This window comes from Cebus imitator, unplaced genomic scaffold (assembly GCF_001604975.1).
Source record: "Cebus imitator isolate Cc_AM_T3 unplaced genomic scaffold, Cebus_imitator-1.0 Scaffold60, whole genome shotgun sequence".
Taxonomy (NCBI): domain Eukaryota; kingdom Metazoa; phylum Chordata; class Mammalia; order Primates; family Cebidae; genus Cebus; species Cebus imitator.
This window is the reverse complement of record NW_016107375.1, coordinates 4,895,491-4,921,704: the sequence shown is the minus strand read 5'-3', so window position 1 is coordinate 4,921,704 and position 26,214 is coordinate 4,895,491. Positions and strand designations below refer to the sequence as shown.

General features: G+C 46.4%; 2 protein-coding genes and 1 pseudogene across 4 annotated transcripts in view; all 3 read right to left on the bottom strand.

Moving 5' to 3' along the window:
- Window positions 1-2,239, bottom strand: part of ST8SIA5 (ST8 alpha-N-acetyl-neuraminide alpha-2,8-sialyltransferase 5) — a 74,636-nt gene extending 72,397 nt beyond the window's left edge. The window contains exons 1-2 of one of the 3 annotated variants that reach the window (XM_037738983.1): window positions 1,969-2,239; window positions 1,365-1,682 (exon numbers count right to left, since the gene is read on the bottom strand). In XM_037738983.1, coding sequence (XP_037594911.1) covers window positions 1,365-1,495 — 131 coding nt within the window. In that variant the 5' untranslated portion in view covers window positions 1,496-1,682; window positions 1,969-2,239. Of the gene's footprint in view, window positions 1-1,364 lie in introns of all 3 variants that reach the window. The other 2 variants (XM_017529697.2, XM_017529696.2) reach the window with 2 other exon arrangements.
- Window positions 2,240-6,114: 3,875 nt separating this feature from the next.
- Window positions 6,115-26,214, bottom strand: part of PIAS2 (protein inhibitor of activated STAT 2) — a 171,281-nt gene continuing 151,181 nt past the window's right edge. The window contains exon 14 of the mRNA XM_037738979.1: window positions 6,115-6,138. Coding sequence (XP_037594907.1) covers window positions 6,130-6,138 — 9 coding nt within the window. The 3' untranslated portion in view covers window positions 6,115-6,129. The remainder of the gene's footprint in view (window positions 6,139-26,214) is intronic.
- Window positions 21,467-22,427, bottom strand: LOC108305137 (annotated as a pseudogene).

Sequence of the window (26,214 nt, the reverse complement as noted above, 5' to 3'; positions counted from 1 at the left end):
AGGCCCAATCAGATCCAAGAAGCCAGGAGGCTCTGAAGATGGCCTTTAAAGCCACCAGCACCAGACAGCTCTCAGGAGCTGCCACCAACCAGGGAACACTCCCCGGGAAGGTCCTGAGAACAAAGTGCCTCATTACTCCCCAGCTCTGGGGGAGTTACAAGGAGGGGAAATAGCCTAAGTGCTCGGGTTTCCACTGGGTTTCCACTGCAGAGCGGCACCTAGCAGCGATCTTCACCCTCCCACCCTCATGGGCAGCCCAGATTGGGAGCACCCATGCCTGATGTAGAACCCAAGAGATGAGAAGAGGGCTATTTCGTTATGGGGAACTTTAGAGAAGAAGGTGCGATGCTTACTTAGCTAGAGAGACCTTTCTTTTCCTATCACCCTGGGGGAGGGTCGGTGAGATAGCAGCAAAGAAAAAAACACCCCAGCAGCTAGGAGAGAGGGCTCTTTCCAGGAGAAGCTCCGATATGGGCGTAGACTAGAGCAGGAGTCCTCCTAATCCCCCAAACCAGGCAGAGAAACCCCAAGTGTTCCCCGGAGCCAGCAAAGCCGGCAGAAGGAAGTGGCTGGCATTTCAGTGTATCTTCTGCAAACAAGAGAGACTGAGGCTGTGCCTGAACTGAATTTCTGAGTGACACCTCCTGCTGCTCTTTCTCTTGGTGGAGTTTGGCCATGGGTGGGGGTGGAGTGGGGGAGATCCCAACGAGGGGGTTAACTTCTGCTGCAGCTATGACCTTTTGCGCTAAGGATGAGAAGAAAAAAAAGCCATCTGTTTCAGAAGGAATCAGGTTGTGAGTTTCACAGATCCAGTGGCTGTGGGATTATAAGACTACACTATCCTTGTCACATCGCCACCGCCCACTACCACCCCCCACCACACCCAACCCGAAGCTCCTGTAAGGGAAAATGTTTTTTCTCCCAAGGGTCCCTACAAAAGTTCAGGACTCTCGAGATTAAAAAATAAATAAAAATTAAAAATCTATACGATTTTGAGCCCTCCTACCCCAGCGTCCAAACAAATGGCCATAGAACTGTGGGTTTGGAAGACACCGATCTGATCCATGCGGTCTCTCCGAGTGGATTTATTCTCAGCTTGGTTGCTTGGAATTCTAACCTGTCCTTCATTTTTCACAGTGGAACAAAGTTGTCTGGGCCTTCCAGCCGGCGCTGGGCAGGCAGCTGGAAGCAAGGATGCTCTTGGAAACGCGGAGACCCACCCCTAAGCGGCCGTTCTTTGGACGAGGAGCGTATCCCACGGTCACTCACCCCTGGAAGCTGCGGCCGAAGCTGCGGCTGCCACTGCCACCCGGGGGGCTCGCCCGCCGGTTCTGCGCATCCCACCCTCTCACGGACTTTCTTACCTCTTAATGTAGTTCCTGCCATACAGGATCTGTTGCAGCAAGGTCACCAAGGCGAAGGCGCAGATGAAGATGAAGAGCAAAGTTCGATTCCCCAACAAATCCCGGTTGGCCGAGGGGTCCGCGTAGCGCATCCTGGCGACCGGGCGCCGCGGGCGCGGGGTACGGGGCCGCCAGGCAATGACTGGCGGGGTTCCGGGGCCCCGGAGGGCGCGCGGCCGACTTGGCGCCTCACGGTGCGGTCAGGCAAGCGGGGGACTTCGCGGGTCAAAGTTTCCAGCTGGCGCGGCCGGAGCTGGGGACATCCAAGCGTCGCAGGCGCTGGGGCCGCACGCAGGACAGGGCCGGTCACAGAGAGCTCGGCCGGGGCCCGGGGCCTTCCCCCGGGTTCCTTTACCTCCGGTCGCCGGTGCAGGGCAGCCGCCGATTTCCCCGCGGAGGGCCGACGCCAGGTGCCACGAGCCGGAGGCGGCCCCTCCCGCCGAGGTGGCGGCCAATGGGGAGCGGGGCCGGGGCTCAGTCCCCAGTGCGCCCCAGCGCGCCCCAGCGCGCCGCGCACCGCCCCTTCCAGTCCGACTCCGGATAGCGGGCGCTCAGTGCACTGTACCTGCGCGGGGCGGGCCGCGTCTGATCCCTGGGCCTGCAGCGAGGGATCGCGAAGGTTGGCCTTCGGTTCTGCTGATGGGGACGGGGGAGGGGGTACAAAACACCCGTGCAGTCTGGCTAATGATAGGCGGATCGTGGGGAGGGGGAGGGGTGGAGCGGAAAACACCGGGTTTGAATATTGGAATTAAAAAGAGGGCTGGGGCCGGGCGCGGTGGCTCACGCCGGTAATCCCAGAACTCTGGGAGGCCGAGGCGGGCGGAGCACAAGGTCAGGAGTTCGAGACCAACATGGCCAATATGGTGAAAGGCAGTCTCTACTAAAAATACCAAATTTAAAAAAAAAAAAATTGGCCGGTAATCCCAGCTACTCCGGAGGCTGAAGCAGGAGAATCGCTTGAACCTGGGAGGCGGAGGTTACTGTGAGCCGAGATCGCGACACTACACTCCAGCCTGGGTGACAATGCGACTCCGTCTCAATAAATAAATAAACAAACAATAAAAAATAAAAGAGGGCAGGAAGAGGAAGCCGAGGCTGCAGAGCTGGACTTGATGGAAGGGAGCATTTGCGTGCGGCGCGCAGGGCACTGAGTCACCGCCGTGGCCGCGTCCTCGCGCTCTCCTAGCGATTTCTCCGGAGAAAGCAGAGCAAGGTCAGCTGGGCAGCCCTTCAAGGACGGCGCGCGCGGCTCCTGCATGCTGATGGTCTGCGGGGCTGCCTGCCCGCGCCCTGGTGCCCAACTCCTGTAGGGAAGAAATTCAGGGGCTGCCCGACCCCACGACAGGCCTCTTCCCCACCCAGCCGCAACCCGGCGGCCGTTAGTCAAAGACCTTGTTGTTACCGAGACACTGGGACCTTGTCTCATCCTCGGAACCACTCGTAAATCTTAGGTCGGGCAGCTGGCAGCCTTCGGGGACCACAGTCCCCCGATTAGGAAGTCAGTTACTACATCCGGAAAGATTCGTGCTTCAGAATGCATGCCAGGGAGAATAATCACTGAAACGCAATGCGAATGTCGTGCCTCTTCAGAAATTCTTAGCCTCAAATACCGTCCCCACCTCCCATCCCGGCCAGGCGACGGTCCTGGCATCTTGACACCGCAGAGCCTCCAAGCGCTGGGAGTCGCGTGCTCGCGGCGCTCGCGACGCTCGCCACTGAGGCCAGCAAAAAGATTCTAGGGTGCCCCTTCCCGGGCTCCAGCAGACACCCCGGGAGTTTCTACAGTCAGGCCAGGGATTCACCTGGGAACCTGACCGAAACTCAAACCTCAGCAAAAGAACTTTGATGGGGGAAGTGCCCAGACTCAAACACCCTCGACCTTGGCATTTAGTAGTTCCTTCTTTGAACTGGAAAGATCAAGGAATGCACAGTAAAATCTCATGATAAGGCTTCCACCAAGAATTAGGGATTTGTGTTAATTCATAAGGCAGAAGTGGCCCCTGTGCTATCCATAAAGAGTTTCTGTATTTCTCTGAGAGGTCACAGGTAGGCTTTTTTTTTAGACAGGGTCTTGGCTCTGTTGCCCAGGCTGGAGTGCAGTGGCGCCATCTCAGCTCACTGCAACCTCCACCTCCCGGGTTCAAGCAATTCTCCTGCCTCAGCCTCCCAAGTAGCTGGGATGCTACTTAGCATGCTCCATCGTAGGCATGCGTCACCACACCCGGCTAATTTTTGTATTTTTAGTAGAGACGGGTTTTGCCTGTTGGCCAGGCTGGTCTTGAACTCCTGACCTCAAGTGATTTGCTCACATCCGCCTCTCAAAGAGGTGGGATTATACACGTGAGCCATCTCACCCAGCCATAGGTAGGCTTTTTAACCAATTAAAGAAAAACTTGAACATTTAGAGGGCCCATTATTGTAATAATTCCTGTATTTGTTTGCTGTCTTGCACATCAAAATGTGCTTCAGTTGCATATATTAATGCATTTTTACCTCCTAGGCCCTGGCTAACCCATTTCACAGCTGAAAGGACTAAAGCAATAGTTACCCAAAGTAACTCACCTAGCAACAAGTCTTGGGATTCTGAGATGAGGCTCTTTCTCCCCCACACACAGGTAGGCTGGCTTCTTGGGAGTGGGACTTGTTCATTTGTCCCTAGCACCTCCATTGATTTTGACTTAATGCTCCGCTCTTGCTGTCTTCAAATTTTTGAACAAGGGGGTTTGCATTTCACTTTGTACTGGGCCAAATTATGTGGCAGGTCCTACATACAGGCTCCAAGTTGACAGTACTAATTTTTCACTAATTTTTCTCTACTTGGTGCTCAAATGTAGAGTTGGAGGGGTGCTATCATCTTCACTCCAGGCAAGGCACTGTCGTTTCCTTTGTATTCCTGCTTATTCTCCACCCCATCAGGTCCTCACTCTGATACCTGTCTTTGGGTGCATGCTTTCTTGGAAAAACAAAACAAATCTATTTTCAAGTAATGAATCCACATTATCCTAAGAACTTTCAAATTGCAGTACACTACATTTACAGAAAAGTACACAAATCATAAATGTTCAGCTCGCTGGGTTTTCCCAAGCTGAACACACCCATATAACCAGCACACAGATCAAGAAACAAAAAACATCAGCCCCCAGGAATCCCCTAAAGTTCCTTTCTGGTTACTACATACTCATGAGTAACAACTGTTCTAACTCTAAAGACCAGTGCTTCCTGTTCTTGTGTTTTATATAAACGCAATTATACATTATATATTAAGGCATGTCTGCCTTATTTTGCTTAGCATTGCTATGAGATTTATCCATGCTGTTGCATGTGGTGGGCAGAATTACAAGATGTCCCCCAAGATTCCTCACTCCCTCTTGTATGCATATTCCCCCAGGTATTCGACTAAACATTGATCTAGTTGCTGCTGTGAAGGGAATTTGCAGATGTAATTGGACCTAAATCAGTTGGCTTTAATATCAGGAAATTGTCCTCAATGGGCATGGCCCTATGGAGCCCTTACAAGGGACTGGGCTATTCCTGGTGAAAGAGATTTGAATCACGAGAGGGACTGATACGAGGGAAATTCTTTGCTGTTGCCTTCGAAGACAGAAGGAGGCCACAAGGCAAACGATGCAGACAGCCCCTAGGAGCTGAGACTGGCTCCTGGCTGACAGCCAGCGAGGAAATGGGGACCTCAGCCCTCTAATCACAAAGCAGACTCTGACTTCTGCCAACAAACTGAATAAACTTCAAGGAGGATTCTGAGCTCCAGCCGCCTATACCTTGATTTCAGCTGTTGGGACCCTCAGCAGAGAACCCAGCTACGCCGTGCCCAGATTTAAGACCTACACGACTGTGAGCTTGTAAGTGTGCATTGCTTTAAGCCTTTAAGTTTGTGGTAATATGTTTCACTGCAAATATAAAACTAATGCCTTTGTGTGCAGTTATAGTTTGTTCAATCTTATTGCTGTATAGTATGCCATCAAATGACTGAGGCACAACTTACCCATTCTACAGCTGATGGACACCCTCTGGGTAGTTGCTGCCATCAACCTTCTGGTGCATGTTTTTGGGTGAATACATGCATGCATATCTGCTGGGTATCTATTTCTAGAAGTAAAATTGCTAGGTCAGAGAGTGTGCATATGTTCAGCTTTAGCGATTACTGCCAAACAGTTTTCCAAAGGGTAAATAATTTTTAATAGGTATTTTATTCAGATTCACCATGACCTCATAAGGAATTGGTCCCACACTAAAACTAACCGGCTAATCTAAGAGCAAAAAGCCCACCCAGCCAAGAGCCAAGAAAGTTGAGGAACAACAACAGCTCCCAAGGTATCCACTCTCCCTGGAGGAAGTACTCGACAGCCAGGTCTCCTGCATGAATTAGCAGTGGGTAAGATTGATGCTGGCATTAGGAACAGCTAGAACTTTGCAGCAAGACTATGTAGAATAGATTTTGGTGACTTGATCTTCTGCACATGATCAGCAATAGTCCAGTGGTCTCTGCTGACACTGCTCTCCTAATCCTAATGGCATTTTACATTTGACTACCTTCATATCAGAGGTATATTTAACAGACACACAAACACCTCACAAGCACCTGTAGTGGAGTCAGAGACCTAAGATCTCGAAACATGGAGGTCTGAAGTCCCTGTTGTTCCTATCAGTATGGAGCTAGGTTCCATTTTAAGCCAAATTTGTATTCTGATTGTAGAGTTGCAGCAAACACTCAAAAGACCTCGCAAACAAAAGAGTAAACACATGGATAACTGATCACTATGCCATATTCAGTGAATACCATTTTTACATTCTAATTGCCAGGAATGGGGACAGCTGCATCATTGTTTAAAACACATACTCATGCACAATTAAGCCAGAACAAATGTCAACACTGGCACCATCTGCTAAATTACTGATAACTGATGGGCATTACTCATGCTGTGAGCATTGTCTCCAATATAAAATGGAAAGACTTTTTCAAAAACGTACAGGTTTCGACTGGTTTTAAAAAGCCAGTTTTTTACACCATACAGCACAACTGCAACCTGTCAGATTATGTAAGTGACATTTCACCCATGTGCTGGAGGAGTCTGCAATAAGTACATGCTGTTTTTGTGCCTCTTTACATTTACGTTAACAAGTCAGGCCTTCGAGGGTCTGATTTGCGGCTTTGGGACACTTTGTCTGTGGTGAGGGCACCTTGCTGCCAGGTGAGCAGAAATGCCCCAGTTATAACCTTGTCATCAGAGAGCCAGGGCTTGCCATTGAGTGGTCAACTGCAGACACAAGACTATCTCATCGGTCTTGTTTTTAATAAATCCTGTAACAGAACAAGGATGTAAACCCCTTGTTCAGTTCCCTTATGAGTACAAATTATATCCAATGTAGTTTATGATAAATCATTAATAATCTCAAACCTGGATATGAAGCCCCCTTTCAGCCTTCATATCTCCAGGCTGAGAAGGATCCTCCTTCAGTCATAGTATCACTCCCAGGAATCCTTCTCCTGCATTGGTTCCAATTTATCCAGTTTGTTTCAAAGGGTAAAGATCCTTCTTATTAATCCATAAACCAACTGATGCATCATAGTACAGAAAGATTCTGTTCCACCTCAGCACGTCACACTGCTACAGTGTGTTTCTGTACTTGCCAGAATAAGTACATTGGAATAAGTTCACTCGGATCACGTTTAGATGACATGCTGGACACAATGGACCTAGAATCTCCTTTTCTTACCTTAAAGGCCGGGCTCTGGGGTAGAAACACTTGGGTCAGGTTCTGCCCTTTGATGAATTCAGCTAAGAGAATGCATTTTTTAATTTCCAAGCCAGTACAGGCCCCTAGACACGTTTTGTTGGTGGTCTGTATAAGGCTGAGACTTTCAAAGGAATGCCCTATAAATACAGCTACTTAAAAATGTTTAATGTTCCTTGGGTGCCTGAGAAGAGAAAAGGGATGAGTGTTCCACTGTGATTGTCTACTTCTGAAGCACCAAGGAATGTCTCAAACCCTAACGCCATGACCACAGCAAAGTATGTATCATTTAACCACTATCCTAAATTCTAAAGGCTCCATGCATTGGGTAGACATGGCTGGAATATACAATATGTGCTAGGTATTGTGTGACACGCCAGGGGAATGAGAATCAGTCATTCACAGTCTGTGTCTACAAAGGAGTTTAAACTCCCATGAGGAAGACAGACAGCGCCCTATAGTAGGATAAGGATCCGTCTAACCCAAATTGGAAGTGACAGAGAGGGCAGTGGGCAGGGAGCAGAACAGCAAGGAAGGTTGCCAGGGGAGGTAGCATTTGACCTGAATTGTGATGGGTGAGGATGTTCAGCCAGGTAAAGAAGGTGGGATGAGGTACTGTGGGTAAAGGCTGTCAGTGGAAGATGGGGTACAGTCAGCTCAACATGGCTGGAGAGACTAGGCTGGGTGGGTCAGTGGGAGACAGAGTACAGAGAGTTGGGATTTTATCATGGGAGTTCAAACTCCAAACCATTGCAAGATTTTAAGTAGGGGAAGGATATGATCAGATTTGCATTTTAGACCAACAAGCTGCAGGCTAGTGGAGCACAGTTCAAGAGTGCAAAGACTGAAAAGGCATGGAGATACTGGCTTATCTTTCTTTTCCCTGATGGCATCAGACCACTTCCCTTGGCCTACCCCTCCCACCACATGCCTCATTGGCAAGCAGCCCTACTGTTGAGATCACATTATTGTATCAACTTGAGAATTAATTCTCTGCCTCCTTCCAGGGTAGCAGGAAAAGAGCGGAGAAATATGATTACTGCTTTATAGAAGCTGTCACCATATTAAGTGCTTCATCACTCAATTCATCTGAGATGCATGGAAATAGGTCAAGCTTGGTGGAGGCTGGTCCACTGCAAAACTGTGCAGTTAGCTGAGTTTGTCTTTGACACATACGCCCTTTTGTTACTCTGCAGCCCCATCTGCCTCACAGGTTCCTGGTACAATAACACTCTCTTCCCTTCCGTTTTGGAACCTCTGCTCTTGGGAAAGGCTTTGATAGCTTTCACTTAAATACTAGTGTTCCTGATGGAGAGAAATTTAACCTGAAGCATCCTCTATGGCTGGAATAAAGGTGCTGTCCTGTTAGAACTGCACTCAGAGCACTGTAAAGAATTATGTAAGTAGCCATTACCTTAACCCCATCCTCAAACGTTTTCAATGCAATCTAGTGGAGAATGGTTTTCTGAAAGAATATATACCTGATTTTATAACAGAAAAAAATGGAAATAGGATTTGTTTTATAGAATATGACTTGCCATCTATTGATGTGTCAATACTTATATATAAACTACAACAAGAACAGCTACAACAAGAGTGATGTATACTGCCTCAATGCCCTGAAAATAGATTATTGTCCACAAGTGTAGTTACTGATATAACAGCCTAGTCTTGTGCTGAGAGTTTGCCTGGATTGCAATTACTTACAGGCCAAGCAGACCATGGTGAATGCCAGAAACCAGCCAACTTTTTCTGAAAGAGCCAGATGATAAACATCATAGACTTTGTGGGCCAGACAGCTTCTGTAGCAACTCCCAAATCTGTCACTGTAGTATGAGACGAATGTGCATGGCCATTTTGGCTCACAGGCTTGCTGACTCCCACTCCACACTTTGTGATATGCAGAGCCCATACAAGAAGTCCCGCCTTGTTGCCCTAAAGAGTCACCATAAATGGCATTCCATGTTTAGACATCGTATTTACGAAGGCCTGATAAATTATAACATGTTAATCTATTATCCACCATCAACACATTAGCATAGTTTTATTTATCCTTGAAGTGAACCTGGAGATCACAGGATTACCTTTCTATGTAGACACTGCCCTCTAACTTTGACCAGCAGTCTCATAAATACACATCCCGGGTCACCATGGACAACTGAACACATATATGGGCTGCGTGGTGAGATTCCACCTCCACTTATGAAGACAATAAATTCTTGTGTTCTAAAAATCAGTGTGTCAGTTAAGGTCTTTTCACAAAAGTAACAGGAACCATAGGTAAATTTATCTCACCTATCCGGAAATCTAGAGGAGGGCTGGGCTCCACAATTGGCTGATCACTATTCTATGACCCCAGCTTCTTTCCATCCTTTGCTCTGCCATCTACTATATCGGCTTCTGCCTAAAAGGAGCTGTCCTTATGGTCAGGTGATGGAGGCCAGCTGTAACTTGGACAATAGCAGGAGAGATGAAAGAAAGGAGAGGGAGGGAGGGAGAGAGAGAGAGAGAGAGAGAGAGAGAGATTCTTCTCCAGCTTGGGACTGATAATAATCACCAAGGGGATGCCATGCAGTGATTGGCTTATGCCTGGGTTCCTGAACTAATCCCTGACAAGGGGATGATATCATCATAGTTGGCTTAGTTGGCTAAGAGCCCTCCCCAGGAGCTGGGGTCAAGTCCAGAACCACATTGCTGCTACTTAGATGGAGATGCAATGGATGTTGGAGTCAACCCCCATGTCCTCTATGATCCAGAGCAGCACTTTCTTCTACTTGTTTTCCCCTTTCCTCCTTTCAAGGAACACGGTTGCTGTGATTAAGAGTAGTGTTGATGGCAGAGAAACAAGAGGGTGCAAGATGTCCTCCTCCAACATCCCAGAAATGTTGTTTTAGAACCATATGCAGAATTGTGGCAGTCTCCTGCCCATCCCCCCAACACACACACACACACACACACACACACACACACACACTCTCTCTCTCTCTCTCTCTCTCTTTCTTCTGGTGCTAGCACCTATGATTACAATTACGAAGCTCATAGGAAAAGCAAGAAGCCAGGCAATAGGTCAGCCGACTTACAAGTGTGGAAACAGACTATGTTTGTTGCCTAAACATCTTGTTGTTCATCTGCAAGGAGGTGAGAAGGCTGGAGAAACTGGCTGGCAGTTCCTAGAATGTGGGAAGTGCTGTAAAATGGTGGAAAGAGCTCAGAGCAGGGCGTCAGGAGGAGACATGCTTTATGTCACAACTCTGTGAGCCCAGGAAAGGCACCTACCTTTCCCTAATGCACTGGCTTTCTCACCTGTAAACTGGAAAAATAATACCTATCCCTCAAAGTAGGGGTTTGTGAGGGTCAAAGTAAAAATGTAAGGGCAGTTTGAAAACTGTGAAGCTATACAGTCCTAAGGTAAACAGCATAATTTACTACAGCATTAGATAGGGGAGGAAATTTCACAAATGTTGAGTCTCAACAAATTTGTGAATTTCGTCAGGTATCTTTGGTGGTCTCTCTTTCCTTGCCTCAACACTTGACTACTCCAACTACTCAGGACTGTCTGCTGACCATGACTCTCCCCACCGAAGCCCAGACCAGGACCCGTCCTACAGTCTCTGCCCATCCAGACTCACCTGTTTGGAGTCTCACTAACTCAGCTGCTTAATACAGGTCTGAAGCTAATGCTAAGGAAGCATGGGATTGTGGAAATAGCACAGGCCCGAGTCAGAAACCTGAATTCTAGGTCTGGCTCTGCCACTCACTGTCTGAATTCAGGCTTTATTAACCTATTGGCGACCTTGGATTTTCAACCTATAAAGTAAAAAAGAGCCACAGTTTTTAAAACTTTCTAACAGCAAAACACTGGCCTCCAACCCTGCCTCTGTGTCCTCCCTCTCGCCCTTCTTCGCCTTCTCATAACTGGCAGTTCTACCATCACAGGATGCAAGGGCTTGCTGCAGCAGACTTTGAAAACAACTGGGCTAAATAGTCTCCCAAGTTCCCATTCATTTGAAAATTTTCTAACTTAGTCTCTAATTCTAAAAGAAATGGCCTCATGCTAATGTAAAAGGTGATGATATAGTACCTCTGCCTAGAATCACTTGTATTTGAGTAGGAATCCTCATAGCTGTATAATCTTATTAGTTAATGTATAAAGATGGAATTTCAGGCACCATGTATGTCAAAGAGGTAGTTGGGAGACTCCCTGGGATTCCTAAAATTATACCACCTGGGTTATCTATCGATTTTTCATGTAGGACTTAATCGCTTGAAGTGGTGAATGGCATTTTGAGGGTGGTAAGTCACCTCCTGGTTTCCCAATATTGGGCACATCAAAGGGTAGGTTCCTATCAGATCCTTGGTTGACCATGTGGCTCAAGGAGGTCAAGGAAAGGCTTTTGTGTCTTTCTTGAGGCTAGAATCAAGTTCAGCTTTGAAGGACAGAAATCTTCAAAATGAGAAGACTTAACAAAGATACGCATGTGTTGTTGTTGTTGTTTTTCTACTATGTGACGGATGGTCAGGGGTAAGCAATCCAAGGCTGGGAGAGAGGCTCCATTTAAAAAGTCTTTGATGATCCAGGTTCCTTTTAGCTCACTACTCTATTATCCCAAAGATGTATCCCTGTCCACATGTTCCACGGTGGACACTAAAGCTCTAGCCATCACATCCAAGGTTTGGTGAACAAGATGGAGGAAGAGATAAAGAAGGACATTCCCCAAAGTCTCATGGAACTCTTCTGCTCACATCTCATTGGCTAACATGAGTCATGTGGTCACCCTGGATGCAGGGAGGCTGAAGAAGACAGTCATCTTGCTGGGCAGGAGAAGGAAAGGAAGGAGGCCCTATAACCGTGATGGGTTCCATGTCAGGGGCTTGCCAGCCACAAGGAAAAGTCAGAAATTTCCAGAATTTCAGTTCTGAAATCCATACATTGACCCAGACTCTTGGGAATTTTACCTGAATATTTTCAGATTCTTAAGCATATTTTTTAATGTCATTTGAATGGATGCAGAGGAGAGCTGTATAAGTAATTGAGTATGAACTTTAAAAATACATTAAGATTCAAAACTGTATGCTACAAAATCACCATCTTTTTAACCTTTTCAAAAAGATGTAACATATGTACACAAAAGTGCTCCAGTCATAACATACAGCTCTCCATAAATTATCACAAAGTGAAGACACTCACGTAACTACTACTAAGAACAAAATAGAGAAACCATCACACCCTAGAACCCACCCTGTGCTCCTCCCAGCCTCATGTGCCCATCTGGAATGATTTCCTTTTCTTGCATTTCTCCCAAGCCTGTCTCAGCCCACTCTTCTCTTCTGCCCACCTCGCTTCCCAGGCCTCCCCAATACGCCAGGCAGTGCTGTGCTTTGTTGAGGTTGCTTTCCCTTCTGGTGCAGTCCAAATAGCATGTGCTCTGCAAGCCAGGCTCTCCATGATCTAGAGCTCAGCCCACCTACTCACTAGCTTTGTGAATCCAGGCGAGAGACCTAACCCCTCTCACAGCTCCCCAGGCACGTCCCGGGGTCACAGGTGCTGATTGGGTACTTCCCAGAGTGCCTGCTACTCAGCATGGGGCTCAAATACACCCACTGCATTTTCATTTCTATGCCTTTGCTTGGGCCTCTGAAAGGCCCCGAGGGATGCTGATTGTTTCCATTTCACAGATTGCCACGGTGATGCCTGCAGAGGTGAAATTACTTTCCTGGCTTCACACAGTGGGGCAGCGACAGAGTGAAGCCTGGACCCTGGGCTCTTAGGCTGCAGCAGCGCAGGACCCAGAGCTGTGCCCTCCAGAACCAGACCTGCCACGGTCCCGTGGCTGTTTAGACTCCTGTTTTGCCCAGGGGTGCCTGGTTCTCTAAAAGATTCACTGTTGTCCTCACCAATATTTATTTCAGCCTTCCCAGAATGTTTCTCGTGGTACCTAATAATAGCTACAGACGTGAAGGAGTAAATAGCTGGCCACACAAAGACTGTATGGGACCCTCCAGGGCCAGACAGAATGTGGAGCAGTCAGTGCCAAGGGCAGCATCTGCAGCCAGGGCCTGGGGCTGGTGACGGGGCACCCGACAGGACAGGGAGGGAAGGCCCCGTCCTGGCCACGTGGGCAACGCTGGGGCAGTCCATGCCATCAGCCAACAAGTACTATTGGACAGTGACCCTGGTGTGGGTGCTGGGTGATACGTGGGCATGTGGAGTTTGGGGGTTCAGAGGAAAACTCCTCATCTTTCCGAAGATGTTCAGACATTTATTTAGAAGGGACCGGGCCTTTCCTTACATCGAAAACATAAGACTACCGTGCAAATAATCCTAGGAGAGGAGGCCTAGGGCCTGTCCAGAGTGACACACAGAAGTCAGAGCCTTCCTTGACAGGGACTTTGGCTACAGGAATAGAGGCACCTGTGGTCTCCACTGCTCCACTCAGAACCTCCCCTCATCGTCTCTCCTCAGCACGTTCTACCCTGTCCCTTTTCCTCAGGTTCTCCACAAAGCTCTGAAAAGCAACAGTGGCTATAACAGCAACGTCATCGGGTGCTTGTTGGGTGCTAGGCAATGTTGTAAGTGCTTCCCTCGTGTTAGTGCATTTAGTCTTCACAATCTTATGAGAAAGGAACTATTATTATGCCTATAACCATGAGGAAACTGAGGCACAAAAGCTTCAGTAATTGTCCAAGGTGACACAGCCAGGAGGAGGTGGAAATAGGACCCGAACCCAGGCTGTCTGTCCCCAGAGCCCACCCCTTTTTTGTTTTGCTTCCATCAAAATCAAACTCACCCTGCAGGGTGCTGTTTCCCTAGACTCCTACCGACTCTTCCAAGCTCTCAGGACCCCAGGGCCAGAGGCAGGCCTGGTGCACTCCTGGGGGCCAGATCTCTGCTCTTTCACGCCCTGTCCAGGCTCTGGTCGCCCAGCTGTATTATGCCATTCCTTGCTCTGGTCCGTATCCTCAATGTCTGGTACAACTTGCTTGCTGCCCACTCTTCTGTCCACCGGGCAATCCCCAGGGAGGCACAGGGCAGAGGAGCAGGTGTGGTTAAGAGCTCGGGCTCTGGCCAGGTCTGATGGCTCACACCTGTAATCCCAGCACTTTGGGAGGCGGAGGGGGCAGATCACCTGAGGTCAGGAGTTCAAGACCGGCCTGGCCAATGTGGTGAAACCCTGTTTCTACTAAAAATACAAAAAAATTAGCCAGGCATTGTGGTGGTCACCTGTAATCCCAGCTTTTAGAAGGCTAAGGCAAGAGAATCACTTGAACCTGGGAGTTGGAGGTTGCAGTGAGCCGAGATCATACCATTGCACTTTAACCATACCATTGCACAGAAGGGGACTCCAGCTCAAAAAATAAAAACAAAAAAGAGCTTGGGCTCTGGAGTCACACTGCTGGGGTTCCAATGCCAACCCAGCCCATTGCCAGTTTTGTCCCCTCAGATAGATTTCTTGACCTCTGTGAGCCTCAGTTTCCCTATTTATGAGATAGGCCAATAAAAAAGAAACAATTACCTTCGAGAGTTATACCAGGAGTGACATTAGGCCCGCCAATTACTTCAAAGGGAGCTGGCTGCATACTTGGGGAATATTAGCACTTACTATGACCACATTTAGTCAAACAAGTCTGAACTCATAAAATCAGAAAGTCTACTTTCTAACGACAACTTCCTGTTCTCCACTTTTCAAGACCTTCTACTCCCACTAGCTACTCTGCTGTATTAGTAGCCCAAGGGCTGGGTCCCCATTCTCCAGCATTCTGACCATCTCCCGGTTTCTCATCCTTTCCCCTTTGCTAAGACCCCATGGCCAGTCACTTTACTTACTTTCGCATAATACCCAAGGTTCCCTCACATGTGATGTGATTCTGTCAGGATTAGGTTCATGACATGTAACAGAAAACCTAAAATAACAGTTCTTAAAATCATGAGAGTTTATTTCTCTCTCAAGTGAAAGAAATCCGGAGGTGATTAGCCCAGAGAAAACACGGAGGCTCTAAGTGCCTGAGAGGCCCATGTTCCTCCTCTGTTGCTGCCTGCCCATTCTTAGCACACTGTCTTGTAGTCCAAGATGGCTACTTGAGCTCCTGCCATCACGTCCACATCCAGACGGCATGCGGAGGAAGCAGGAGGAGGGAAGAACAAAAAGCAGTGCCCCGCAGTCTGTCCTCCTACTCAGTGCCTTCCTGTCCAGTGCCTTTTTCTCACATCTCTTTGGCGAGAACTCAGTTCCACAGCCACACCTAGTTGCTGCTTACTTGCTGTCCCAAATAAAAGGAGAAAAGGGGAAGGGCTGGTTTTATTGCTGTACCTGCTTCCTGGCCAATTCATAGCCAGTGATGACTTCGTCATCCACTTCTGCTTCCAAGCTGTCCCCACTACTGAAGAAAATAACATAATTGAGCTGACAGGCAGCTCTGCAGACTCCTGGCTTCCAGCCCAACCAAGCCCCCCACTCTCCTAGAAAAAGCCATTTTCCTCTCTTTTGTGTGCCTCATGGCAATTATTCCAAGTATTCAATCACTTTCCTGAATCCCTCTTCCCACCCCTTGCTCTTGGCAGGCAGTCTTGCCTCCATCCTCCCTCTCATCAGCCTTCAGACGTCCCTTTTATTTCTCTGAAGCTGCTCCAGCTCCACCCAGGGGGCGACTTCCTCCCTGGCAAGAGTGGGCCTTCTCTTCCCCCTGAACCACACAGTGAGACTTAGCACAGAGCTGAGCACACAATCAACAGAAACAAACTGATGAGAGCTGAGGTGTGAATAACTAAACAGCTTAATCTATACATTCTCCCATGATGATCTGGTTCCAGAGCCTTCGGTGCTCCACTCCAAAGAAGGCACCTCACGGAGAATCAGACTTGGGGTTATCTCATTCAGGGACTGTGGTCCCCTGCCCCTAGCAGCCCTCAAACCCTTCCTCACAGCAGCAGATGGACCTCCGATGGAGAACGGTTCTCCCTGAAAAAAAGCCCAGAATCATGTGATACCATCAGCCCTGTCCCTCTATGACTTCAGCCAGTCCCCATGCTCAAGTCCTACCAGTACATGGGCACCGGGCACACTGTCCACCTCCAGAAAGAGGAAAAATGACTCAGGAGAGAATGCCAGTATTTTCTCATATTAAAGAGAAAGTGTCCGTATTCTTACAGAAAGCATTTCCTTTGCAGCCAGGCTGCTTTGCTAGGAACAGCTTGAGTATAGATGTCCTGGGTTTAGGGATTGACTGAGGTCAGCCACACCATCCTTCAGTAAAGGGAGGGGAAGCAGAAGCCAGAGAAGAGCTGACATTCTCAGCCCACCAAACTCCATCTGCACAAAGTCTCTGATTTCTGCCGCATTTGGAGAACCTGGAGGACTGGGGTGGGGAACTCTTTTCTAGGGGCTCACATTGGCTCTCAGGACCCTGGCCCCCTCCGTAGCTCCCACTGGACTAATGAAGGCCTGAGTCAGGAAATTGCTCAGGAACTAAAGGGTTCCTACTTAGTGTGAAAAGTCAAACTTAGAGGCTGCTATAAAAAGGAGCAAAAATAACAGATGTGCCTCTTCGTCTGTCTTTATGTTCCCTGTTTCATTTATCACACACATCTTGCAAGAGCTACTCATTTTCACATTTTCCTCAGTCACTTCCTCCCTCCAACGTGAATTACTTAAAATAACAACCACCACTTGAGGTCAGCCTCAGAGCCATGCATAGCAGTCAGCAGCTCCAGGACAAGGGCTGAGCCCAGAAGCTTCAGGTGAGGCTTCTCCATCACTGTCCTACTGATTCTCAGGACTATTTAACAGCAGTCAGAGGTGGCGCTGTGTGAGGAGGCCCCAGGACCCTGCCTGGATGACACTGGTACCTCCGAGGACAAGCTTGGCTAGGAGAAAGAGAGTGTGCAGGTCATCTGGCATGAAAAGAGCATGTGACCAGAGACAGGACCTGGATTTCTGGTTCAGTGTAGTCAGCATGCTGTGTGGCCATGAACAAGTTGCCTCCCCTCTCTGGGTCTCAGACTCACCTGTAAAATAAGGGTGTAAGAAGGCCCTTCCAGTGCTGGGTCCATACCTGGACCCCCTCCTACATTCGCTTCCACCTCCTAAATCTCTCTCCTCCCCATCTCTCACCAAATCAGGTTCACCAGTGCCTTACTTAGCTGTCTTTTTAGGAACAGGTCTGGTCGAACATAGTAGACTCTGGACAGTTCTTCCAGCCTCCAGGGTCACCCTCTTGCAATTTGTTCTCCACCTTGCCCTGGGACCACTCCTCAATGCTGATCTCAAATTCTGTTTAAAACCTATTTTTTGCTTTCCATTGAATCCAATTTCTCAGCCGGGCATGCAAGGATCATCACCATCTCACCCTACCTCTCTTATTATAGTTTCTGACTTCATGTGCGAATATTTATTGAGCACCTCCTATGTGTCAAGCACTGTTCTAGGAGCTAAGGATACATCAATAAGTCTTGAAGACTGAGTTCAATTGTCACCTCTCCTAGAAAGCCTCCCACTTCACTCCACTATGCCTTCCTGCAGGGCAAGGGCACTGCCTCCTGAGTGCAATCTGCTGCACCTGAGCAGATGGTAAGACAGCAGAAACGGGAAATTTTCCCTCCTTCCCTGCTGTCTCACCAGTGGACACACCTAGGGAAGGAAGCTTCAGTTTATGTCTGCTGAGTATAGTGGTTAATTCTGTGTCAACTTGGCTGGGCCATGGTGCCTCCATATTTGGTTATACACTATTCTAGATCTTTCAGGGAAGATATTTTTTACATGACGTTAACATTAACATTTAAATCTGTAGATTTTGAGTAAAGCAGATTACCCTTCAAAATATGGGTGGGCCCCATCCAAACAGTAGATGGTCTTAAGACCAAAAAAAAAACCAAAAAACCCCTGAGGTCCCCAAAGGAAGAGGGAATTTTGCCTCCAGGCTGCCTTCAGACTTAAACTGCATCAACTTTTCCCTGGAGCTCCAGTCTGCTAGCCTCCACAATCATATGAGCCAATTCTCTAAAACAAATCCATCTCACCCTCCCTCCCTCTCTCTATAAACACACACACACCCCCCCTATTGGCTCCATGTCTCTGAAGAACCCCAACTAATACACTAAGTACTTCAATCCTTCCCCCTCCACATTTATCTGACACCTGTGGCTAAACAAGATGTAGGAGGAAGAATAATGGTAAACTTTTTCATATGTTTATTAGCCGTATTTATACCTTCCTCTGTGAAGGGCCTTCCTTTGTGGAAAGTAAAATGCTGCTTTTTCTCTCTTATTATTGATTTGCAGGAGATCTCTCCTACAGAATATATATATATATATATATATATATATATATAGAGAGAGAGAGAGAGAGAGAGAGAGAGAGAGAGAGAGAGAGAGGGAGAGAGCGAGCAAGAGAGATCTCTATAGAGATATCTATATGTAGAGATATATAGATATATTTATAGAGATATCTCTCTATAGAGATAACTATATTTATAGAGATCTCTCTATGTATAGAGAGATATCTCTATATTTAGAGATTATACTGAATACATGACCTTTGTCAGATATATGTGAATATTTTGTGAACATTTCCCCCCAAAATGTGGCTTATATTTTTCTTAATATTGTCTTTTGCTTAGTAGAAATTTTTGATTTCATGAAGTCAAATTTATCATTTTCTTTTAGATTAGGGATTTTGTGACCTAAGAAATCTTTTCCTACCCCAAAGTTGAAAAGATATTTTTCTATGTTTTCTTCTAAAAAAATATTTAGACTTACCTTTCATGTTTAAATTTGTAATCCATCTCAAATCGATTTTTGTATATGCTATGAAGTAGAGGTCAAAGTCCTTTTCTGTTTCATAAGGACGTTAAGTTATTCCAATATTATTTACTGAAAGGATTCCTTTATCCCACTGAAATGAGTTGGTGTTTTTGTTGAAAATCAAGTTGCAAAATATGTATAAGTTTACTTCTGAATTTGATATTCTATTCCATTGATCTATATAATTATTCATATGCAATAACATATTAACTTAACTATTATAGATTTATAGTATGTCCTGAAATCTGACAGCGTAAATCATCCAACCTCAGTCTTTGAGATTGTTTTACTTATTCTAGGTCATTTTGAAATTTCACACAAATTTTAGAATTAGCTTATCAATTTTTACAGAAAGTCTGATGGGATTAAAACTGGGATGTCACTTAACAATATTACATCTTCACTACATTAACTCTTCCAATCTATGAACATAGATCTAAATTTATTCATATTTTCTTCACTTTCTCCCAGCAGTGTTTTATAGTTTCAGCACAGAGGCCTTCCACATCTTTTCTTCCTAAGTGTTTTATGCTTTTTGATGCTCTGTAAATGGTACTTTTAAAATAAACTCTATTTTTAGAATAGTTTTAAAGAAAAATTGAGAAACAGAGAGTTCCCACATACTCCAAAATCAGTTTTCCCTACTGTCAACAACTTACATTATAATGTATGGTATGTTTGTCACAATTAATGAGCCAATATTGATACATTATTACTCACCAGACTCCAGAGCTTATTCACATTTCCTTAGTTTTTATCCAAAGTCTTTTCTCTGGCCCAGGAACTCATCCAGGATATCACATTATTTTTAGTCATCATGTCTCCTTAGGCTCCTCTTGACTGTGACGGTTTCTCAAGGTTTTCTGTTTGTGAACATCTTGACATGTGCAAGGAGTACTGGTCAGGTATTGTGTAGAATGTCCCTCAATTGGGAACTGCGTTTTTTTTATAACACTGGGGTTATGGGTTTTTGGCAGGAAGACCACAGAAATAAATTGCTATTTTCATCATATCATATCAAGGGTACTGCTATGGTTTGAATGTCACCTCCAAAACTCATGTTGAAATTTAATTGCCAATGTAATGATATTGAGAGGTGGGGCCTTTAAGAGGTGATTAGGTTATAAGGGCTTTGCCCTCATGAATGGATTAATGTCATTATCACAGGAGTCGGTTCCTATAAAAAGGATGAGTTTGGTCAGATTTCCTCTACCTGCAATCCTAGCACTTTGAGAGGCCTAGGCAGGTGGATCACCTGAGGTCAGGAATTCAAGACCAGTCTGGCCAATGTGGTGAAACCCCATCTCTACTAAAAATACAAAAAAATTAGCCAAGTGTGGTGGTGGGCACCTGTAATCCCAGCTATTTGGGAGGCTGAGGCAAGAGAATCGCTTGACCCCGGAAGCAGAGGTTGCAATGAGCTGAGATCATGCTGCTACACTCCAGTCTGGGCAACAAGAGCAAAACTGTCTAAAAAAACCTAAAATTAAATATAATAAAAAAAGGTCTACAACAGGGACATCCTATCAACATGACTCATCACTGCTGATTTTGTCCTTGGTCATCTGGCTGAGGCAGTTTGTCAGGTTCCCACTGTAAAGTTACTTTGTTTTCCCTTTCCACACTATACTCATTGGAAGTCACTATCCACAGCCACACTTTACTAGAGAGCTATACTCCATTTCTTCTAGGATAGTGTATCTACATAAATTCTTCTATGTAGAATTTTATCATCCACTAATTTATTTACTGCATAATTTGTTTATATCAGTATGGACACTTGGATATTTATTGTAAATTTGGGTTATAGTCTAATATTATTTTGTTGCACAAATGGTTCCAACTTTGGTATTTAGGACCTCTTTCAGTTGGCTTCTGTGTCCCTCTGACATACCTCCATCAGTTATTTTTGCTTTTGTTTGTTTCTTTGTTTCATCACTGCCTAACATTCTGGCATTAAAAGATGCTCCAGGCTCATCTATTTTATGCCCCAGTCTTAGAATCACCCATATCTCCAAGGAGCCTCGGTTCCTTTTGTTTGATAATGGTTTTAGAAACCAAGATCTGGCAACTAGGTGTGCTCACTGCTACTGAAGAGCTGCTGCATAAAAATGACATCTTTTGTATTTTATTTATTCTTTTTTTTTTCTCAAGTTCACAAAAGCACTTTTTATTTGAGGCAAAGAGAAGTCTTGCTGAAAGGATTACAGTTCCAAGCAGTCAAAACTCAGCTGTTAGTGGCACCATTTTGACCTGGTAGATTTTGCTTCTCTTTGGTCAGAAAAGTATATTTAGGTTGTATTTTCTCCAGCAGGGCAAAGCAAACTAGAAGAGACTTCTACTCTACTGGCAGACCTCTTCAGATCCAACATCAAGCTACACACGCCCTTGCTGGCCACTCTACAGGTTGCTGTCCCACTGCTGAGTGACACAGGCTATACTACATTTGCAAGGAAAAAAAGAAGGCAGGAAACACAGGCATAGGTCGCTTAGGGACAAGCAGGCATCCACAGCTTCAAAACTCTTCATGGAAGGGGTAATCCTTGTGGAGGCACAGCTCACCAAGGCACAGACCCTCCAGTTCCTGTTGTAGCTGAGTTAGGCAGTCATATCCTGGCTGCTTAGTTCAAAATCAAAGACCTTAAAGTTCTCAGCAATGCGTTCTGTTGTCCCAGACTTGGGGATCGCCACAAAGTTCCTCTGCATGGGGAACCGGATCAGGACATGTGCTGTAGTTTCATTGTGCTTGGCTGCAATTGCCTTGATCATGGGATCCTCCAGGAGGGAAGGGTACTCAGTCTTGGCCCAGGGCCTGTCAGGAGAGCCAAGGGGGTTTTGGCGGTCACCACAATGCCTTTGGACTGGCAGTACTGGATTAACTTCTGAGTGAGGTACGGATGGGACTCAATGTGGTTAACTGCAGGCTTATACTTTAAGCCAGGTTTGTTTAAGATCCTCTCCACCTGGAGGTGGTTGGAGATGCCAATAGCTTTCACCAGCCCTTCATCTACCAGCTCTTCCATGGCCACCCGCATGTCCAGAATGTTGGTGTCACTGGGAACTACATTGCCTGACTCATCCAATGGGAAAAATTCCTTCCCAGGCTTAAAGCCAATGGGTCAGTGAATAAGGTAGGGGTCAAGGTAGTCCAGCTTTAGGGCACTGAGCGTCTTCAGGCAGGCTCCTTTCACCAGGCCCTTCTCATGGTACATGCACCACAGCTTGCTGACAATGAAGAGCTCCTCACACTTCACCACCTGCTTCCTGAGCTTCTCCTGAATGGCTACACCCACCTCATTCTCATTCTGGTACACATGGGCACAGTCAATGTGGCAGTACCCAACATCGAGGGCCACCTTCACAGCCTCAGTCACCTGGCCTGGAGGGGAATTCCAGGTGCCCCGCCCAAGGCTGTACATCTTGGTGCTGTTGTTGAGCACAAGGTGGCTGGCCATGGCTGCTGTGCTCCCCAGACAACCGCCTGGAATGCTATTTATTCATTTTTTAATTTTAATTTTTATTTTATAGACAGGGTATCCCTGTATTACCCAGGCTGGAGTGCACTGGCACAATAATAGCTCCCTGCTACCTCAAACTCCTGGGCTCAAGTGGTCCTCAAGCCTCAGCCTCTCAAGTAGCTAGAATGACAGGATAGTGCCACCACACCTAGCTATTTTTTTTTTTTTTTTTTTTTTTGTAGAGATGGGTCTAAGTTGCCCAGGCTCATGTCAAACCACTGGCCTCAAGCAATTCTCCTGTCTCAGACCCCAAAGTGTTGGGATTATAGGCATGAGCCACCACACCTGGCCTGGCATCTTTTAAATCTTATTTGATGCTTCCGAATCACTGCTCCTGAGAGGCAAGGAGTTTAGTGACTCTCTATATAATACCTTTGACCATATGTGGAGAACCAAGGAACGTAATGAAGCTGGCTGGTTGCTCCTAAGTACATTGGACAAAGTGATGAAATAAAAGGATGAACTCAGAGATTCTGTCTCATGGCTTCAGAAGCAGGCACTGAGCCTCAAATCTGCTAAGTTTGCCCTGAGTGAGAGTCTTGTCTCCTGTAGAGAAAGAGCTGAAATTGTGGAAAAACAGACACAAGTTCTTATCATGTGAGTGGCTGATCTGCAGTAAAAGGTGCATGCACAGTCTCGCCAGGTGTCTACTGTTCAAGTGAGGGCATTGATTAGAAAAGAATGGCACCCTGCAACTTGGATTGGGGACATGTGGGAGGACCCTGATGAAGCTGGGGACACTGAGTTTGTAAACCCTGAAGAAACTTTTTTGCCAGTAGTGGCAACATCCCCTCCCTGACCCAGGCTGCCATCAGCCTTTCCACCTTTGTCTGAGGAGATAAACTCAGCACTGCCTGAGGCAACAGTGATGGCCTCCCCTGAGGCAGCTGCCAGGCCCCAACACCCCTGTTTGCTTCTAGACCTATAACTAAAGTCCCGGTAGGCCCCTAGAAGTGAGGTTGAGAGTCATAAGAAGGTGTGCTACACTCAAAAAGAACTGTTTGGGTTCTCTAATTTATATAAACAGAAATCTGGAGAACAGGCATGGGAATGGATATTAAGGGTATGGGATAATGGTGGAAGGAACATAGAGTTGGGTCAGGCTGAATTTATTGATTTGGGCCCACTAAGTAGGGACTCTGCTTTTAATGTTACAGTTTGGGAAGTTAAAAAAGTTCTAATACTTTATTTGCTTAGTTAGCTGAGATATGGATTAAAATATGGCACACTGTGAGCAAGCTGGAAATTCCTGATCTCCCTTGGTTTAATGTAGAGGAAAGGATCCAAAGACTTAGGAAGATTGGGATAGTGAAGTGGATTAGTCACTTTAGACTTACTCATCCAAGCTGGGAGGGTCCAGAATATATACCCTCAACCAATGCCTTCTGAAATAGATTTGTGAGGGCAGTATCTGCATTTTTGGAGAGCCCTGTCATTGCTCTTCTCTGTATGCCACATCTAATGGTGGGCACTGCAGTCACTCAACTACAAAATTTAAATACAATGGGAATAGTTGGATCCCAAGGTAGTAGGGGCCAAGTGGTGGCACTCAATCATCAAAAGCAAGGTGGGTGTAGCTACTGTAATGGATAGCAGAGGCAAAGCGGCAATCAGAATAGCCTGACTCAGGTAGAGCTCTAGCATTGGCTAATTAATCATGGTGTTCCTAAAAGCAAATAGGAAGCCTCCTACATTCCTACTTAATTTATATAAGCAGAAAACGTCTAGGTCCAAAGAACAAAAGACTAATTTGAATTATAAAAATAGAGAATCATGGCCCCTGAATCAATTTCCAGACTCGAGCCAATTTACAGACCCAGAATGAAGGGAAGGCTGGGTCCCCTTGAGGAAAGACCCCACTACACTACCAACAATTTGTGCAGTGTACCTTTCTCCTATCCTTCCCCAAGACCTCTGGCCTTTCACCTGGGTAACTGTGCAGTGGGGAAAGGAAATGATCAGGCATTTCTGGGACTACTGGACACTGGCTCTGAGCTGACATTGATTCCAAAAGACCCAAATGACCTCCGTTAAAAGTAGGGGCTTATAGAGATCAGGCAATTAATGCAGTTTTAGCTCAGGTCTGACTTACAGTGGGTCCAGTGGGTCCCCAGACATATCCTGTGGTCACTTCCCCAGTGTCAGAATGCAAAATTGGCATAAACATACATAGCAGTTGGCAGAACCCTCACACTGGCTACCTGACTGGTAAGGTGAGGGCTACTATGGTGGGAAAGGCCAAATGGAAGCCATTAGAGCTGCCTCTACCAAGGAAAATAGTAAATCAAAAACAATATTGCATCCCTGGAGAGACTGTGGAGATTAGTGCCACCATCAAGGACTTGAAGGACAGGGGTGATGATTCACACCACATCCCCACTCAACTCTCCCATTTGGCCTGTGCAGAAGACAGACGGATCTTGGAGAATGATAGTGGATTATTGCAAGCTTAACCAAATGGTGACTCCAATTGCAGCTACTATACCAGATGTAGTTTATTGCTTGAGCAAATTAACACATCTCCTGGTACCTGGTATGCAGCCACTTCCTAGCCAAATGCTTTTTTCTCCATTCCTGTCCATAAGGCCTACCAGAAACAATTTGCCTTCAGCTGGCAAGGCCAGCAGTATACCTTTACTGTGCTACCTCAGGGGTACATCAACTCTCCAGGTTTGTGTCATAATCTTATTCAGAGAACTTTGATTGCTTTTTGCTTCCACAAGATATCACATTGATCCATTACATTGATGACATCATGCTGACTGGATCCAGTGACCAAGAAGTAGCAAACACACTGGACTTACTGGGGAGACCTTTGCATGCCAGAGGATGGGAAATGAATCCGACTAAAATTAAGGGACTTTCTAACTCAGTAAAATTTCTAGGGGTCTACTGGTGTGGGGCTTGTTGAGATATTTTAAGGTGAAAGATAAGTTGCTGCATTTGGCTCCTCCTACAACCAAGAAAGAGGCACAACACCTTAGTGGACCTATTTGGATTTTGGAGGCAACATATTCCTCATCTGGGTGTGTTATTCTGGCCCATTTATTGAGTGACATGAAAGACTGCCAGTTTTGAGCGGGTTCCAGGTCAGAAGAAGGCTCTGTAACAGGCCCAGGCAGCTGTGCAAGATGCTCTGCCATAGACCATATGACCCACCAAGATCCAATGGTGCTTGAGGTGTCAGTGGCAGAGAAGGATGCTGTTTGGAACCTTTGGCAGACCCCCATAGGTGAATCACAGCAGAGGGCCTCTAGGATTTTGGAGCAAGGCCCTGCCATCTTCTCCAGATAACTACTCTCCTTTAGTGAGACAGCCCTTGGCCTGTTACTGGGCTTTGGTGAAAACTTAACATTTGACTATGGTCATCAAGTCACCTGAACTGCCTATCATGAACTGGGTGTTCTCTGACCAATACAGCCATAAAGTGGGTTGTGCACAGCAGCATTCCATCATCAAATGGTAGTGGTATATACGTGATAGGGCTCAAGTAAGTCCTGAAGGCACAAGGAAGTTATATGAGGAAGTGGCTCAAATGCCCATGGTTTCCACTCCTGCCACCCTGCCTTCTCTTCCTCAGTCTGCACTAACGGCCTCATGGGGAGTTCCCTATGATCAATCAACAGGAAGAGAAGGCTAGGGCCTTGTTCACAGATGATTCTGCATGATATGCAGGCGCCACCCAAAAGTGGACAGATGCAGCACTATAGCCCCTTTCTAGAACATCCCTGAAGGACAGCGGTGA